We start from the raw sequence: 16609 nt of genomic DNA on the forward strand, positions 1-16609 counted from the left end.
CTTTTACGACAGGAGGACCTTGCGGTGGTTTGCCATTGCCTTCCGCAGGACGAAGGTTAAAGGGACGTCACAAACACCCAGTCCTGAGCTTAGGGAGAAATGGTTTGCAAAAAAAATCCCCCCCTCCGGTCGGGAGTCGAACCTGGGCCCACCAGCCAGGCTCGCCAGCCACTAGAAAAACAGCTAACAGGAAAAATACTTCAAACAGACGATTTTACATGAGGTGCTGTGTTTGGGGAAATATTCATTTGTTTTATACTTTCAGAGACTCGGTCCCATCATAAAAAAACTGTGAATAATTTAGCAAGAAGACGTTGTTTTAAACTGTAGCATGAAATTGAGTTTCGCTGTAAAAGAGTCAATCGAACAGAAATATTTTGATTGAAACAGCTGCATTTTTTTTACATCAGTGCCTAAATGAGACGTGGACGCAGGGGACATAAATATATCAAGCAAATAACGACAGAGAAGCCAGGTTTAAAGACCATGTTAGCGACTGAGGCACTGGAGGCAGCAGCAGATAGCGGTCTCGGACGACATGCATGCACCAGCCGAGCCCAGGGCGAAATGCAATTGGGTGCAAGCCTCATTCCAAGACAATCGAGTTCATTGCAACGGTTCAGCGGCAACCGATTGGCCAAGAAAATGCTATTTCTAAGATTTTAGCTTCGCAAAGATCACAGCTTATTGTACAAATGAGATAGTAACAAATTATTAAACAATTATGTAATCAAGTATTAACAACGCGAGGACGTATTCAAGGAGGAAAATGGGATGGCTACTCTCCCTATCCGAAGTGGCTAAGAATAAATGGTAAAAACAGTAGTTTGATTATTTTTTAATTACTTTTGTTATCGTTTATTATTTTATGGCACCTCGGGCCCTCTTCCCCCAATGAAAAAGGTTAAATACAAAAATTACTACACCCACCTTTATTTTTTCCCTTCCCATAACAATATTAAGCTGGATACGCCCTTAGGGATAAGTGTTTTAACTCGTTAGACTGCAGCAGGGTATGTCCGCATCAGCGGTTTCTTCCATGTAACAGTCGGCCGTCTGAGAGAGAAGCCCTCGCCAGGCGAATCATGAAGCGTCTGCTTCTGCATAGTATAAATACGGTTCGTGTGCTGACAGAACACATATACTTGAAATAATTTTCAACCAATCACGAAACACAGACGATGATGCAGTGTTCTAACACACAACTATTCTAGAACTCTCTTCCCGCGATAAATTAAAGCCCCATATTTTTAACAATGTATGAATGTTCAGAATATTTTCTCTTAAATAAAAGTATTTGGACCCCCTCACTTTTGCAATAGTTGACGACGTTCTTGTGCTGAAGTGTAGCTGTGTATTTGTAAAGTAAAGTTTATTCATAGAACCTTATCTGTTGGAATAATGAACCTACGGGCTGTTTGCTGTACAAAGTCCTCGCTTGCGCGATACTTGCTGCACTCGGTCGGCCGAGAAGTGACGGAAACACCCGAGGAGCGCAGTTCGTGTATCAGGGGGCAGACGCACGCGTCTGCTGCCGCGCGAGAAAAAAATAATTCACTTATCCCGAATCAAACGGTATAATAATTCGTGCCTACTTACCTCTCGGTTAGGTTAGGTAAGTTACATAAAAACACGGAAAATCGTTTTTAAAATATAAACATTCTCGCAAAATATTTTGTTTGCGTTTTTCCCCTTAATAAGGGGTAAAAGTCTAAATGATCTTCACTTAAAATAAAGATTTTTATAGGTTAAGTGAGTGACATTTAAGCTCGTTCTACAACGACTCGGAAGCGAAGATGTATCACAGAAACGGAGACCGGTCTTTCGGAACGAAGTGTGTATCTACAATGGCACCTATGCGAACAAGGATCCGTATTATATACATAATACGGGTATGATATATATATAAATCCTGACTTTTATCATCCCGAAGTTTAATTTTTTTTTATTAAAATGAATATTTCGTAACCGTGATTTTCAATCTCATTGGTTGCCATATGTTACATTTCCGTGCATTGTGAAAGCAGCAGAAGAGGTAAGTAATAATTGTTCTCCGTTTACTCGATCCGTTTCCGTTTACGAGCCATTGTAGAGCAGGCCTTGAAATAAAACAAAAAAAAAAGCTAAAATGTATGTTATCTCGATTTTTTACTGTTATTATTCGACCGCGAAGTCGCACGAGCGAGCGAGCGTGCGAACTTGGGATGAGATCGGGGACTGACCGTGGGTCAATGAAACGCAGGCTTGTACCGCCGATGGAGTGGATGCCACGCCTCCCGTCGCGCGGTTGCAACCACCAGTGTCCAATCAGCAGCCGCCATGGAGCGGTGGTCCGGCAGGGTAGCCGTGGTCACAGGAGCCAGCGGGGGCATCGGGAGGGCCATAGTTCGAGTCCTGGTGAACAAAGGGCTCAAAGTAGTTGGTTTGGACTGCGCGGCGGTCGACTCCGAGGTTAGTGTTGCTTCGACACCGGTATTAATTATTATGAATTTTTATTGCTTACTAATTTATTTAATTACTAGCTGAAGTACTCGGCGTTGTAAGAGGCTGAACATATCATAATATCAGGAACATCCCGACCGAGTTTCAAGTCTACAGGACATACACTTAGAAAACGGGAAATTTTGATTTTAGTCCCACTGATTGCACAATTTCGGTGCGTCGAGGCTTCGCTTCACTTAGTGGGAAGACAGGTAACCCCTAGGCAAGACGTGACCGGAGCACCAAACGATAGCGCGTTACAAATTCAAGGCAACGCCATCTATTGACGAAGTTCTAAATTAAACTATTATTAACGCTAGCTGCCGCGAGCTTCACTAAGTGGTTGGTCTTCGCCAAAGAGAAGGATAGGAAGTTATCATACCTTACTATATTACTGTGAGGCTGACCTAGAGAAATGACACAAACTTACTGTTTGTGGGTCTATGATCTACCTCTTGTGATGTTCTATTATAAAATTTAATTAATCCCTTTTTCACTCCCTTGGGGATGGTATTCATAATTATATTTATTCTGTGTTACTGTCCGGCCCATAAACTATCTATATGCAAAAAAAAATTACGATGATCGGTTGCTCCGATGCTGCGTGAAAGAAGGACAAACAGACAGACACACTTTCGTATTTATAATTTTTGTAGGAATTTATATAAGAACAAAATTCAGCACTAGACTGTTTTAAAATTTTTTAGTGTTATTACTCTGTACAAAATATAAACTTTAAAATATCATTGAAATTTTTAAACCATGCTTTATAAAAATATTAGATAAATTTAATTAATAAATAAGAAATTAAAACCTTTGTAAATAAAATAAAATACAATTCAATTACTTGAAACACCTACACAAAATATTCCACACACACACATATATAAATATATATAATATAACATCATACGAATTATCCCTCGTACTTGCAGTGCGATGCATCTGTTACTGTGGCACGGTTAGAGCTAGCTGTTCCTTGTGAAGTAGTGCACGATAACTTGGTTTTAAAACAGCATTGGACGTGCTCTGCTGAAAAGACTCTGGTTTGTAGGAAACTTTCTGCCACTTGGATTCGAAATGTGTGTACCAAATATTGGGGGAAAGGTATTTACGAGCTTAATTTTAAGTACCTAACATGTTTCTGTATAGTCTGGATGTGTCATTTACCGATGCAGCTTTACTCAATGGATCATTTTATTTCAAGTCTGCATTCAGTTAGAAATTAGCCGTGAAAGGTGTATGAACAATAAAATACTTTTTCTCGTCTGCTTTTTGTTTGATTAAATTAATTTTTCACACTCTTTCTTTGTGCAATTTTCGGTTGGCTGTCTAAGCAACAGGCTATCGTTACAGTTCTTCCAAGAAAGCTTTGTCAGTTTTTTTTTTTAAAGAAGGTTAGACTTAACACTACCTGTTAAAATCATTATATACAACTAAGTCTTACTTGGGATCCAAACTAACACCCCTCGAGCGAAGCAGCTCCAAAGTTGGAGGCTTCAGTCAACAGCGCCCCACGTTGATTGGCTGGAACATTGGTAGTTGGCAGTTCATTGGAACAGGAAGGAAGGTAGGGTATTGCATGTCACGGCATAGCACAGGCCTCAGTGTTACATTCAGTGAAACACTATGACCCAAACTAGGTGCTCACAAATTTGAGTCACGAAAATTGCCACGCCATCAATATTACTTGTTTCGAATAGTTAAGGATTGTTACAACATTTTTTTTTAATTCCAATAAATGTTGCTTTTCACAAAACCATTTTTTTTAGCCCATTTAAGCTTCCTTTTGCAGTCGTAATGTTTACAGAAGATTTCTGTGCATTGCAGCAGTCATCTTATCGCTCAACCCTGAAACCCGTGAAGTTGGTGAACATCATCACTGTGACGTGGCCCAGCCTGGCGAGCCAAGTTAGCTTATCAAAATATGCGGGTGAAAACTGGCAATCTACGTTTAGCTCGCGGTTATTATGCACCAGTGAAGTTTCTGAGAAGTGAGAAAAACAATATTTTAAGTAAAACGTCTGATAGGCCAGGTCAATTACATTATTAATAAGTATTACACATCATGAAATACGTATTATTAGAGTTACGGCTATTTCGCGCATTCATTAAGTCGCAAGCTGGAAGGCATATCTTCACACTCTCGCAGTTATTTGGACACGCCCCCCGTAAGCCAAAGATGTCTAGCTAGGAGATTGGTAAGCGAATTAGGTAGTGCCAATTAACAAGGCTTAATATGTTCTCGCTAAGAAATCAACCAACGGGAAAGTAAACATAGGTTGATCACACCTATGGCTTTGATATTTACCCTGAGGCCAAACGAATCTACGAAAATTCCAGGTCGCTACGTATTATTTATGTAGCTAACCCAACCTAATAAACATTTTACTTTAGTCATCATTTGCATTAGTTCCCAGAGACCACACTTATGCATAATTATCTCCCTTGTGACAGCTAGTGTGAAAGAAATACAGGCCCGCTTGTACCTATAGTCGACTTGAGGGTGAAAACGTCTTTCTCCATTTGATTTAAATGCAAGGTGTCCTGGCCTGACTGTGCAAACCGGACATAGTGTCAACCTGGCAGATAAAATATGTGTAAAAGGCATTTTGGGTGTTGTGTTATGACTTTCAAAGATGGCGACGTGCAGAGAAAAATGTGGGTAATGTTCAAAACGATATAAAAAGGTATTGAAATTTCGAAAGCTAACTTATTGCTCGGAGGAAACTGATAATCGTCAATACTAGATTCACGGCATGTTTCATTTTGGTAAACAAACTTTATCAGCTCTAATCTATTGAAACGAGATTGCGTTACTGAGATTTTGTGTTATTTGCCTCCGTTCTCAAATAGTCTCTTAATCGTTTTGGAACACATTCGTGCTTCTATCAGAAAATAAGAAAGATAAATGTAATATTGATAACATTTAACTGTATCCGCGTGTTATATAGTTATGTTTGCTCAAAAAATACTTTGAGTATGGTAACTTACTTGCTTTGGCATTAACCAAGTCCATAGAAATTTACTTTACTAAATCCCATATATTCACTTTCATTTATATTTAATGCTACGGAGTGTTAGGTCGTTGGGTGAATGTTTACACCCCGGACTAATAAGCCAATTAGTAATAGGATTATAACTGGCCATTCGCGCTAGGGCATTATGGTCATAAATAATGACATCTAGGCAGTCGTGATTCTCACCCAGCTTCCGAGTGAAATATCTTATAATCATTGGGTCGCAGGCTATCGTGGACATTGTCTGAATAGACTGCTGCCTTGAAGATGGCGACTGTAATTCCAACCGAAACGTTGGTAAACCCATTGCCTTCGACGCGAATAAAATACACTTAGCTAAGCCACCTGTATGAGTACCGCTTTGTAAGTTAATCACTCGCAGAAGTTTATGATAACACTAACATCATAAATTGATTTCTTTCATCATTGGGTCACTGCAGTTGAAGTATTCTATGGTAGAATGTTTGTCCAGGCTATTTTTACCACATTTTGGTTTATTGTTGCAGATTAATATTTAAATCCCTTTATTTCAAGTGTATAATTTATGAATTTTTAAAAATAATAATGAACTTAAAATGTTATAATAATAGTGTAGCTGAGTTCATTGAAAATATTAATGAACTTAAATATTATAATAATCTAGCTGAGTTCGTTGAAAATTTTAAAAGAACTTAAAATGTTATAATATCGATCCAGCTGAGTTCGTTGAAAATATTAATAAACTAAATTGTTAGAATAATCTAGCTGAGATGGCTAAAAAAAATGTTTATCGATACAAAAATGTGATTACTAATGTTTGTAAATAAATTAAGAGAAAAAATATGACAAGATAAACAGTGTAAATATTATATTTTTACAATTTTAGGAAACACGTACAACCGATGATTCTACCCTAGTTTGAGAAAACCTTTATTTTAAAGTTTTCAGATAGTCTCCAAGACGCCCCAGGCAAGTTTTACAGCATAGTAACTGACTTGACTAAAGAAGACGAGATCCTGTCCGCCTTCAGCTGGGTGAAAGAACATCTCGAGGGAGTGGACATCTTGGCTAACGTCGCTGGAGTGTGCCTCGTCGACAAACTTTCCGGCAAGCAGCATTGTAACCTTAATCTTGCAATGAAATACTGGTACCATATCGGTAATAACTTATAGCAATGGCTTCTGGGAAACAAAGGCAAATAACAACTAAAGTAAATGTTTAGGATAAGTCAGCTGCTTTTCAAAATACCGAAAAATTATGCTATTTAAAGCATTTGAGCAAGATGGTGTCGTTTGTTCAACTGGATTCTTGAAAATTTCCTCATTTCAGAGGAGTTTAGGAATATTGTAGATTAAGGGATCTAAAGTAAATTCAAATAATGATGAATTTGGTGATTATTTAAAATAACTGCAATACTGATATTTATGTGATTTAAATTATTTAAATTCATTATTTTCTCATTTTTTACCACAATACGTACTTCTGTGTATTTCAAATTCCAAATGGAATATACAAACTCCAATTTTTGGGGGAAAATAAATCATATAAATTGCCTAAACACTTGGCTTATTTCATTTTTTCATTTTTTAAGTCTTTAATCTAAGGTATTACCTACCATAGTCTCAAAAAATAATAATTTAAAATTCAGCAATTTCAAATATTACACAGTGCAACTATCATATAGCCTATATATACTGTATGTACGAACCACACTGCTATACTATTATGTATATTCCTTTGTTGTCGAGCGAGGAAGTTTAACATCAAAACGTTAGCTTGTGGTTCATGAGGTCACAGGTTGTAACTCTTATTTCTATTTTCCATGGCTTATTCCTTTCCCACTGTCGCTACTTTTTCCCCCAAACATTTTCATCTATAATATGTTAACGCATTCACGCACGGCCTTGCCACACCATCTTTCTGCCTTCCTGTAATTTTCATAGAAACCTTTGAGGTTTGACCCCAATTACTTCAGATTTATGTTTGCCTATAAAATCATGTGTCACTTATTTAAAAAAAACTCTTCACATTGTTTAAGAAAATTTTAATATGTGTTAAAAAGGATTATTTTTTAATGTCAGTAATTTATTTAAATGTAAATTTCTTTTGTAAACCAACATCTTGTACGCGGGTAGACTGAATGAAGCTAAACTAGCAAAAATCTGACTTTTAACATCACCTTGCCCCTGATACGACGAAACAAGTAACTTGATGTTAAAATGTTCTTCACTGTATTCACGCTACATGGAAGCGAGGTGGAGCGGTGGCTAAGCGGTCAGAACACTCGCCTCTCGCCGGGGTCATCCGGGTTCAATTCTCGGCGGGGTCGAAACCGAGTTTTTCGCAAGTGCGAAACTTGGCGGACGTTGCCAGGGTACTCCGGCTTCCCCCACAAACTCATTCCGTCGCTGCCCTACACGCACCACTATCTCACCTCACAGTCCCATTCCATCCATGCATATTTACCCTGAAATCTGTCACCGGGTATAAAATAAACAACAAATAAATAACAATTGTGGTATCAAATTCTGAAAGGAACTAAGGGACTCGCTTAGACGCAACAGACTTAACGTTTCCTTTCTTTTTGTATTTCATTTTTTATTTATTTATACTTCCAATCGCAGGCTTACGTGAAATTTGGGTAGAAGCCACGTCTGTGGAAATGGTGGTGTGACAGAGAGGTTCCGACATGACTTGTTACAGCCATCTTCAACGGCGATTTCCTGATACTAGATAACTGGATAAAAACTGAGCATCTACAACTCATACTAATTCTTATTGGTCTGATCCCCCTCCAAACACGGAGCTGTGAATGACCCCATGAATACTGTGCTAGAACACCGGGCCTAGATTGTGTGACGGGTGAAGTGGTCCATGTTCCGTCCACAGAGGGTGTGACAAGCGACTGGCGTCGCATGCTCGACGTGAATGTCCTCGCGCTGAGCATCTGCACGCGGGAGGCGCTCAAGTCCATGAGGGAGAGGGGAGTCGATGACGGACACATCGTGCACATCGGCAGGTGTGACAGCATTGCTCGCGGTAACACACTCTAATACATCGTCTTGTACCTTTCCATACACATGTGGCACCTCTCCTATATTTAGGTATATAGGAAAAATTCATATGCACAGGAAATTTACCATATTGCAGTAATAAACGTTTCAATATTCCTTACATTCATGAAACGTCATGCAATATGCATCTTTAAGGTTTAAAAAAATAAAAAAATGAGTTTTACCTAATTTTAATATATATCTGTAAAATTGTACATAATTTTATTATGTATGTATAACAAATCTGTACATTTTTACATAATTTTAATATAAGTAAATTTCAAAATTATTAATTCCAGTTCAACTGCTTAGGATTTGAAAAAAACAATGAAATATATAAAGATACTGAAACGCTAGGAAGTGTACAGGTTCTGTTTCTCCTCAGAGCTGTTGCGGGTCATGAGTGTAGTGTCCAGCTGGGAGCGTTGTGAACTCCTTGGTTGCAGTATAAACGGTGTCCGAGTGCTCGACAACGTCATCCTGTCCATGTACGCGGCGTCCAAGCACGCCGTGCGCTCGCTGACGGAGGGCCTGAGGAAGGAGCTCAACCAGCTGCGCTCCCGGATAAGGGTCTCGGTGAGAGGCGGCCCCTCGCTCACCTTAGCACCAGACTCCAGGAAACACATCCCGCCTACTCCTGGAGTATAGACCCCGCACGCTCGCATTCCAGAGAGACCACATTTCAATCCTGTTGAGGCTCTCCCGAATGTGTTTTTTCCCTCCCCACTCTTTACGAAAACACACCAGGCCAACACTGGAAAGGTTCTTTTTTCTCAATATCTTTGTTCTCAACTGTTGTGTGTTATTTTTTTCTCATTAATTCGCAGGTCAATGCTGGGTTCAATTCATTTTTTATACGTGCTGAATTTTTGTACATTATTGCCGACAAATTACAAAGCAACTACGCACGTATTTTTTTTTTTTAGCTTCAGGCGATGGCTGGTGGTTTTTGATTCCAGCTACTCACCGCAAAGGGTGGGAAATGGGGATTGCACATTCCGAGGAGTATAGACAACAGTCACCTGTAGTAATGGTGGGGGACCACCATAGAGCAGACGATGGAGTTCGAACCATATGACCCCGGACTGCGAGCCGGATATAACCACCGCACGACCAGACACGCTTAGTTGACATGTTTGCGCTTTCACATGTCATCCAAACCCTACTCTCGCTCGACAGTTAAGAACCAAAACTTCTTCTGGTTCAGCTTTATTGTGTTTAATAAAACACTAGAGTAGAAATTTATTGTTAAACACGGATCATTATTCTTCTTTTTGACTTAATGTTTTTTACGATATTTCCATAGCACTCATAATTATAGCACCTAAAAGTACAGAATGTCTGTAAGATCTAGGGAATTGTTTCTAGCTCATTTGTCACTGTAAGCATCTTAAGAGTAGGGCCTGAGGTATAAGATATGTCATCGATAAGAATAAACGGGCAAGCTGAGAATGCCAGCGCGGATATATCACGGAGTGTCTCTTCGAATACAGGTGAAAAAATTGGCAAGGCGGTTACATGTGGTAGCATCGCATGATTTCGTATACTTTCCAATACTATTGTTAACGCTTACATACTTTCTCATAATTTCGCAACACCTTTGCATACTTATGCGACTCATACTCGCAGCTCCAAACTCTCAACTCAGAGGTGGGATCCGGTGTTAGCATTAGAATTGTGACAGTTAGTATAGCTATTTCCAACAGCGTTATGCATCATATTTTAGCTATCATAAACCAAGTTGTTCATTCGTAGGTTCCATTGAAGACATGGACAGACAATATTAGATAGAAGTGTATTTTTAACGCATGGTCTGATGTTTCAAATGTTTGAGTAGCCTAAAAATGTCCTTACTTTCTTACCTTTGATGTTTTATTTGTAACGTGCGGGGCGGCAATGCACATACATTATTTTTTCACAGCGTGAATTTTCTCTGGGGCTAATGAATAAATATTACATTCAGAGAACACACATTTTTTTATCCTGTTCCCGCTTACAAAACCCCGTGTGGGTTCAAAGCCAGTATTTTCATTCAATTTCTGATTGTCCGTTCACAGCGCCTGCGGCTGGACATCGTGAATACAAGTGTCAGCTGACCAGACTGTCGGGGCTTCACCTCAACAGCTTTGGAAATATTTCACCAACAACTGCAGGCGACAAATAAATATCCATTTTGGCTCATCCTACAGGCGTTGGGAGCTTTCAAAGTTTCTGTTTCCATCAAAACATCCCGGAGACTTATGGAACATTATAAAAATCTAATGTACAAAAATACATTATTTTCTCCAAATTTCAAAAGGATCGATCAAAACATTTTTAGCGTATTTCATGCTGCCAAATGTGTTTTAATTCGACGCATCCATCTTCTCATAGAATTATAAGAATACTCTCTATAAGAATGGCATGGCCGTGAGCTTCAAAATTTCCGGGTGTTGGCAAGTTTTGTATTGTGCCTCTAATGTTTACTCCAATAAATATTTTTACTAATTTACTCTTATAACCTAAGCATTAAACATGTTTCTATGGTTCGCAGTTATGAAATAAAAATGTTTTGACTAAATAGTTTAATAATTTTTGAATTATTAATAAAAAAAATTAACAGATCGAAACACCTTGTACTAACGGATTAAAAAACATTTTTGTCCTTAAAACCCAATCTGGTCCACCTCTTGCAGTAATATTTTGTGGTACAAAAAATTGTTTAAGACAAAAATTTTATTCAATTACCTATTAAACTTTTTACAGTTAATTTAACCTTATATCTACTATGACTGCAAAAGTAGTTTTTTGTATTCAAGGTCTATTTTACCACCTCTTGCAGTCATAATTCGATGTATCAAACATCGTTTCAGACAAAATTTGTAGTAAATAATTTCATAAATTTATTTAAATTACCTATTAATTTTTACTGAAATTCATAAGTAATATAAGTAGGTGTATTTGGTATGTCCTGGGACAGTGGCTGATGGCTGGGGATCCGGGGATCCGCGGCCGCCATCTTGGATTACGTCACTTCCGGCCGCCATCTTGGATTACGTCACTTCCGGCCGCCATCTTGGATTACGTCACTTCCGGCCGCCATCTTGGATTACGTCACTTCCGGCCGCCATCTTGGATTACGTCACTTCCGGCGGCCATCTTGGATTTGACTTTAACCTTTGACCCCGACGACCATTTTGTTTTCTAGAACATTCCACCTTATTATGACGTCATGTCCGCCATCTTGAAAATCCTTATTTATTATCCGATTTTAATTAAAAAAAATAAAAATTAATAATTTAATTTTAATTAAATGTTACAATTATCTAGCACCACACTCCTATACATTACGTTTACATCATCGAGCGCCCCACTCTTCTACATTACGATTACATCATCGAACACCCCACTCATCCCTGTCGCAATTTTTCGTAACACCACCATCTTTTAAAATAAATTTATTATAAAAACAATAATCTAAACCATTATCGTCTGCTGGAGGCAGCCATCCTGGATTCCGCCATATTGATTTCATCCGATGATGTCATCACCATCCTAAAGCACCTTAGTGTATGTAAGGCCGACTTTCTATCCCGTACCAATGTTGTTATGAACCTTATAGACAAAATCCACAAAAATCCAGTCATTTTGTTGTTGTAACCACCATTTTTTCTTAAAGGCATAATCATTTACAGGTTTTAACTAAAATATATGTTATCAATACTATCGTTGTGGATGCGTTAGTTAAAGTAATGATAATTTTAAAAACATTTATTACTCCATCTTAGCTGACCAGAAATTTTTCAGAGTCCTAACTCACAAGTAATAATCTCTTATCATGTTTGCGTACCCATGTTTTAAAAGCTGCACGGAAGCAGATATTTTAAATGTTTGGGTATATATCCATCTCCCTCCCCTAAAATTTTTAATGAAAGAAAAAAAACAAGCAGCTTTAATCGTTCACGAGAATATTATGCTACAAACAAAAATACCGATTCACATTTGTACAGTATTAGATGATCCCCTATCTTCACGAGCGAGACCACATCCGACACATAACATTTTACGTTTCAACTTAATGTGTGATCGCTACAGTGTATATGATGCAGTTACAACACTCACCTCAGCCATTACCTACTGTCGCTACGAGCAAAGCCATTACCTACTGCCACTACGAGTTGCACTTCATATCAAATGAAAAAAGTATTTTTTTAAGTCGTGGCAAGAAGTCGAAGTAAATAAAATATCAAAATAATATTTAACACTATTTAATAAAAAAACACACAATCCTTCACACCATCTTCTCCCCCTTGTTAACAGAAGGCGTTACCGACCCTCTTCACAACACCCCGCTCCGCAGTACTTTCCATACTAGCATCAAATACTTTGCCCACACAACTATACAAGCACAACACAGCTCCAAAGTCCTCCACAGTCAGAGCGGAGGTGTTCACAGGTACATCTGAGATGTCTTCCCTGGACTCTTCGTCTTCATTCATCGCAAGAACTTCTTCCTGGCCGCTAGCCTCCTGACAGCACGCATAGAACTCATCCTCAACAATCTTCTCATAGGTGGCCCGACACATCTTACTAGCTCTGTTGATAACTACGAATGATACATCCTAATGCTGCAATTGTTCAACTGTCCCCACCCCTCTACCCTTTCTATTGCAGTCCTGTTCGTGCGTGCCAAGCACACATGTCACTGACGCACGGCCTTTGACGTCAGCAGACCTACCCCCTCCCCCTCATCATGAACCATCCACACCCCAAATAGCTGCGTCATTTAGACCTGTCGCCACGCGTCCCCAGCCTCTTAATACCATTTTAAGCACCTTCGACGAGCATCCCGACCTCTGGTAACTAGTGAAAAGTTTCAAACAGCACATGAATAAATACATTTTTTATTTATTTAGACTTGCATTTATTAATATAAAAATTTACAACATTTCAAAACATTATAATTTATATGGCATCAGTAGATTTTATCCAACTGATTTTCACATTTATCGAATCCTAGCCACTTCACAAACAAGGCATCATCTTTCTAATCTATCAATTTTTCTATTTAATAATCGCTTGGGTACTTGGTAGGCTGAATTTGTTCCCCATAGAATCCGCCACGTATCACCAAACCTCGTAAATCTTCCAAGTAGTAACATCTCGGATGGTAATTATGTGTTTTAACAACACGGAATATTTATGTTAACCATTTATAAATACATATAAAATATTCAATTTTAGCTCTAAGTTTTACTACGCCTAGATTATTTGCATCAAAATAAACAGTTTCCAGGAGTGGGTTATCTTTTACATTAACAGGCACCATGCCAGTTTTTTTGTATTTTCTGTAACATGTAAATCCACATAATATAACTCCCTTTTGCTGCGAACTCCCTTCACATGACTTCCTTTAGAGCAGGAATAAATCATTCATCCACCCATCCTTTATCTCGGTGAACATATAGTTTAATTATTTATTTCGAACAAGGCTACAATACTTCTTGGCTACAAAGCTACAACCTACAAGGTTCCAATCGGCTACGAGTTTACAATACTACCAGGCTACAAGACCACGAGGCTACAAGGATACATCAAACACATAGAAAAAAATCTGGGTATAAAAATACCAACTCAGCAAATTTAAAGCCTACTGTAGAGCAGAAATATCCCTGAAATATGTATTTTATGCTTCCTACAAGACCAAGGGGTTTTGAACCATTACATATTCAGCCCTGGCTACAGGCTTGACAACAGACATTCAATGAAACGGGCACACATTTGCATAAAACATTCAACTCAGTAGGATACGATATCTAGGATACATTAGCTAAAATACTAAAGGAAACAATAGGAACCAGCTCAAGCCGGCTACAATGCCTCCAACCACATTTGGCTCCAAATGATTTTAGTTACAATGTAGCACGTACCCGCCACAATTGACGGCAAGACGTTATTATGACTCTCCATTTTGTTAGTCATTTATTACGAATTTTACATCTTTAAGTTAGAAGTTGTTCTACGAGAACCAAACCTCAGCTAGAAATTAGATTACAATAAATAAAACAAACTTTTTTATCCAAAGTATAATTTGGTTTTTCACTTTTATACACATGCAGACAAAACAAGTTATTGTTGTATGTAGCATACATTTCTTATTTCACGAAGTATAGAGCATATTTGTTTGGTATTGGGTAAATTTTCTTCATTTTTGCGAGGCAAGTAGAAGTCTTAACCTATCTACCAATAGGTTAGAATGTTTCCATGTGGCATAATAAATATCTTCGGCTTCTAACATCTTACGTAAATTTTCATTACTAATACTTTTAAGACCTCTAAAGTTCCGTTTTTAATACCAGCCTCAAAGCCATTAAAATTGTAATCACCCCACTGACCATCATAAGCCTAATCTGAATAATTTAGTTTAATAAGTCGTTTCCATCATTTTGGTCTCAACACTTTATCACAGTATTCAATCTTGTGAGCTTCAAGTTCTTAATCATAGTTAGTTCTTGTAAGCTTCAGGTGAATCATAGCAGTCTTCGACCTTTTCAGCTTTAGGCTGTTCTATAGTGCTCTCAATTTCATGGAGGCGACTAGAACTTGGTGTAATTTTTTTAATTACCCATGAAAATGCTACTTTCTTCGTTAACTTTTAATTCCAAATAATTAACAAGACCTGGGATAGTACTATTAGAATCATCATCTTCACATTTCTCGTGATCATTATAGTCGTCTAATATTTTGCTACCATTTCACTTCCTTGCTTTTATAGACACACAATTCTTAACATTAACCAGACCTCAAGGAGGGAGAGAATCATGTTACAAACGAGTGTTTCACGGCTGTACTTAGCCTATTTAACGAATGAGTAATGGATATTTTTATTCAAGTACCACCTGATTAAAATGCGGAAATTTCTTATTTGGTGTCAGGAAATCACAATACAAACGGATATCTCTCAATATATTCCAAGACCAATACAAAAAATAAAACTCAATAAAAGATGTATGACTCAAGAAAATCTGGAAGCTCATTCCATTAAATTAATTTATTAACTCAGAATCATTCCTCTAAAAGAATACAGACGTGTTTTTTTACTAATGTGAACACACATTTTAAACACTAATACTCATATTTCAAACACAATTCATCATATTTCAAACACATCTCAGCATATGTCAAACAATTATCCACACAATTCACAAAAACCGCATATTTCAAGGCCAAGAGCAGAAGTTTGAAAGATGATCTTTTCTCTTCTAGAGCGACTCGTGATGTTACAATCATCTGGTTTTCGTCGATGCTATAGATGTTTATGCAGGCACGAGGATTCTGTTTCTCGAACAGAGGTATCTGGCGAAGTGGATTGGGAAACTAGTTGTTAGTGAAGTTGAACTTCCCCTCCAAGTCATTGTAGCACTGATTAACATGCTCAGATGCTCACCCGCATTTAACTTGACCAGAATTGCACACTTAAAACATATGTGCTCATCTAAGTATTTACAGATTGACCACCGCATATTTTTCTTTGATGCAGGTAGGTATTTCGATGTAGGAGCTAGCTCGAAGTGGATCAAGCTTGTTAATGTGTAGTTGTAGTCGCCATAAAGAGACCATCCGGACCCCTTTCATAATTAGTATTCTTCCTCTTTACATATCTTAAAGATGTATTCAGTAATGACATCCTCCACTTCACGAACTGCAAAGAGTGGAACATTCGTGGTTTTGAAGGCCCTCTTGTCTTCACACGTACCCATTGGCTTTTCACAATTGCACTCAAGCACGATGTAATACTTGAGTGGACCATCCTATTCAATTTCCTCTAGAAGTTGGCTTATTAGTTTAACCTTGATAGAGTCCAAGTATGTACATGTGTCCTTGACAGAACTGGTATTATTTTCTACCACACAAGTCTTCAAGTTACCCCAGATTCCCACTTCTGCAATGATGAAGTCGTGGATGTTGGACAAAACCCGCCTCTGTCACCAGCAATGTTCGGCTGGTGCTTGGCTTAGGTATGACTACAGGCTTAAGCGCGGTCATTCTATGCTTCTTAGTTGATAGTGGATCAGGACCCTTGCACACTTTGGTATG

The 16609-nt window shown here is 38.2% G+C and overlaps 1 protein-coding gene across 1 annotated transcript in view; it reads left to right on the top strand.

The window, feature by feature from the left end:
- Positions 1-1525: 1525 nt before the first annotated feature.
- The window catches only part of LOC134542290 (uncharacterized short-chain type dehydrogenase/reductase y4vI-like), a 45641-nt gene continuing 30557 nt past the window's right edge, over positions 1526-16609 (top strand). The window contains exons 1-5 of the mRNA XM_063386438.1: positions 1526-1615; positions 2243-2451; positions 6422-6587; positions 8370-8499; positions 8980-9109. Coding sequence (XP_063242508.1) covers positions 2320-2451; positions 6422-6587; positions 8370-8499; positions 8980-9109 — 558 coding nt within the window. The 5' untranslated portion in view covers positions 1526-1615; positions 2243-2319. The remainder of the gene's footprint in view (positions 1616-2242; positions 2452-6421; positions 6588-8369; positions 8500-8979; positions 9110-16609) is intronic.

Source organism: Bacillus rossius (genome assembly GCF_032445375.1).
Source record: "Bacillus rossius redtenbacheri isolate Brsri chromosome 4 unlocalized genomic scaffold, Brsri_v3 Brsri_v3_scf4_2, whole genome shotgun sequence".
Classification (NCBI taxonomy): domain Eukaryota; kingdom Metazoa; phylum Arthropoda; class Insecta; order Phasmatodea; family Bacillidae; genus Bacillus; species Bacillus rossius.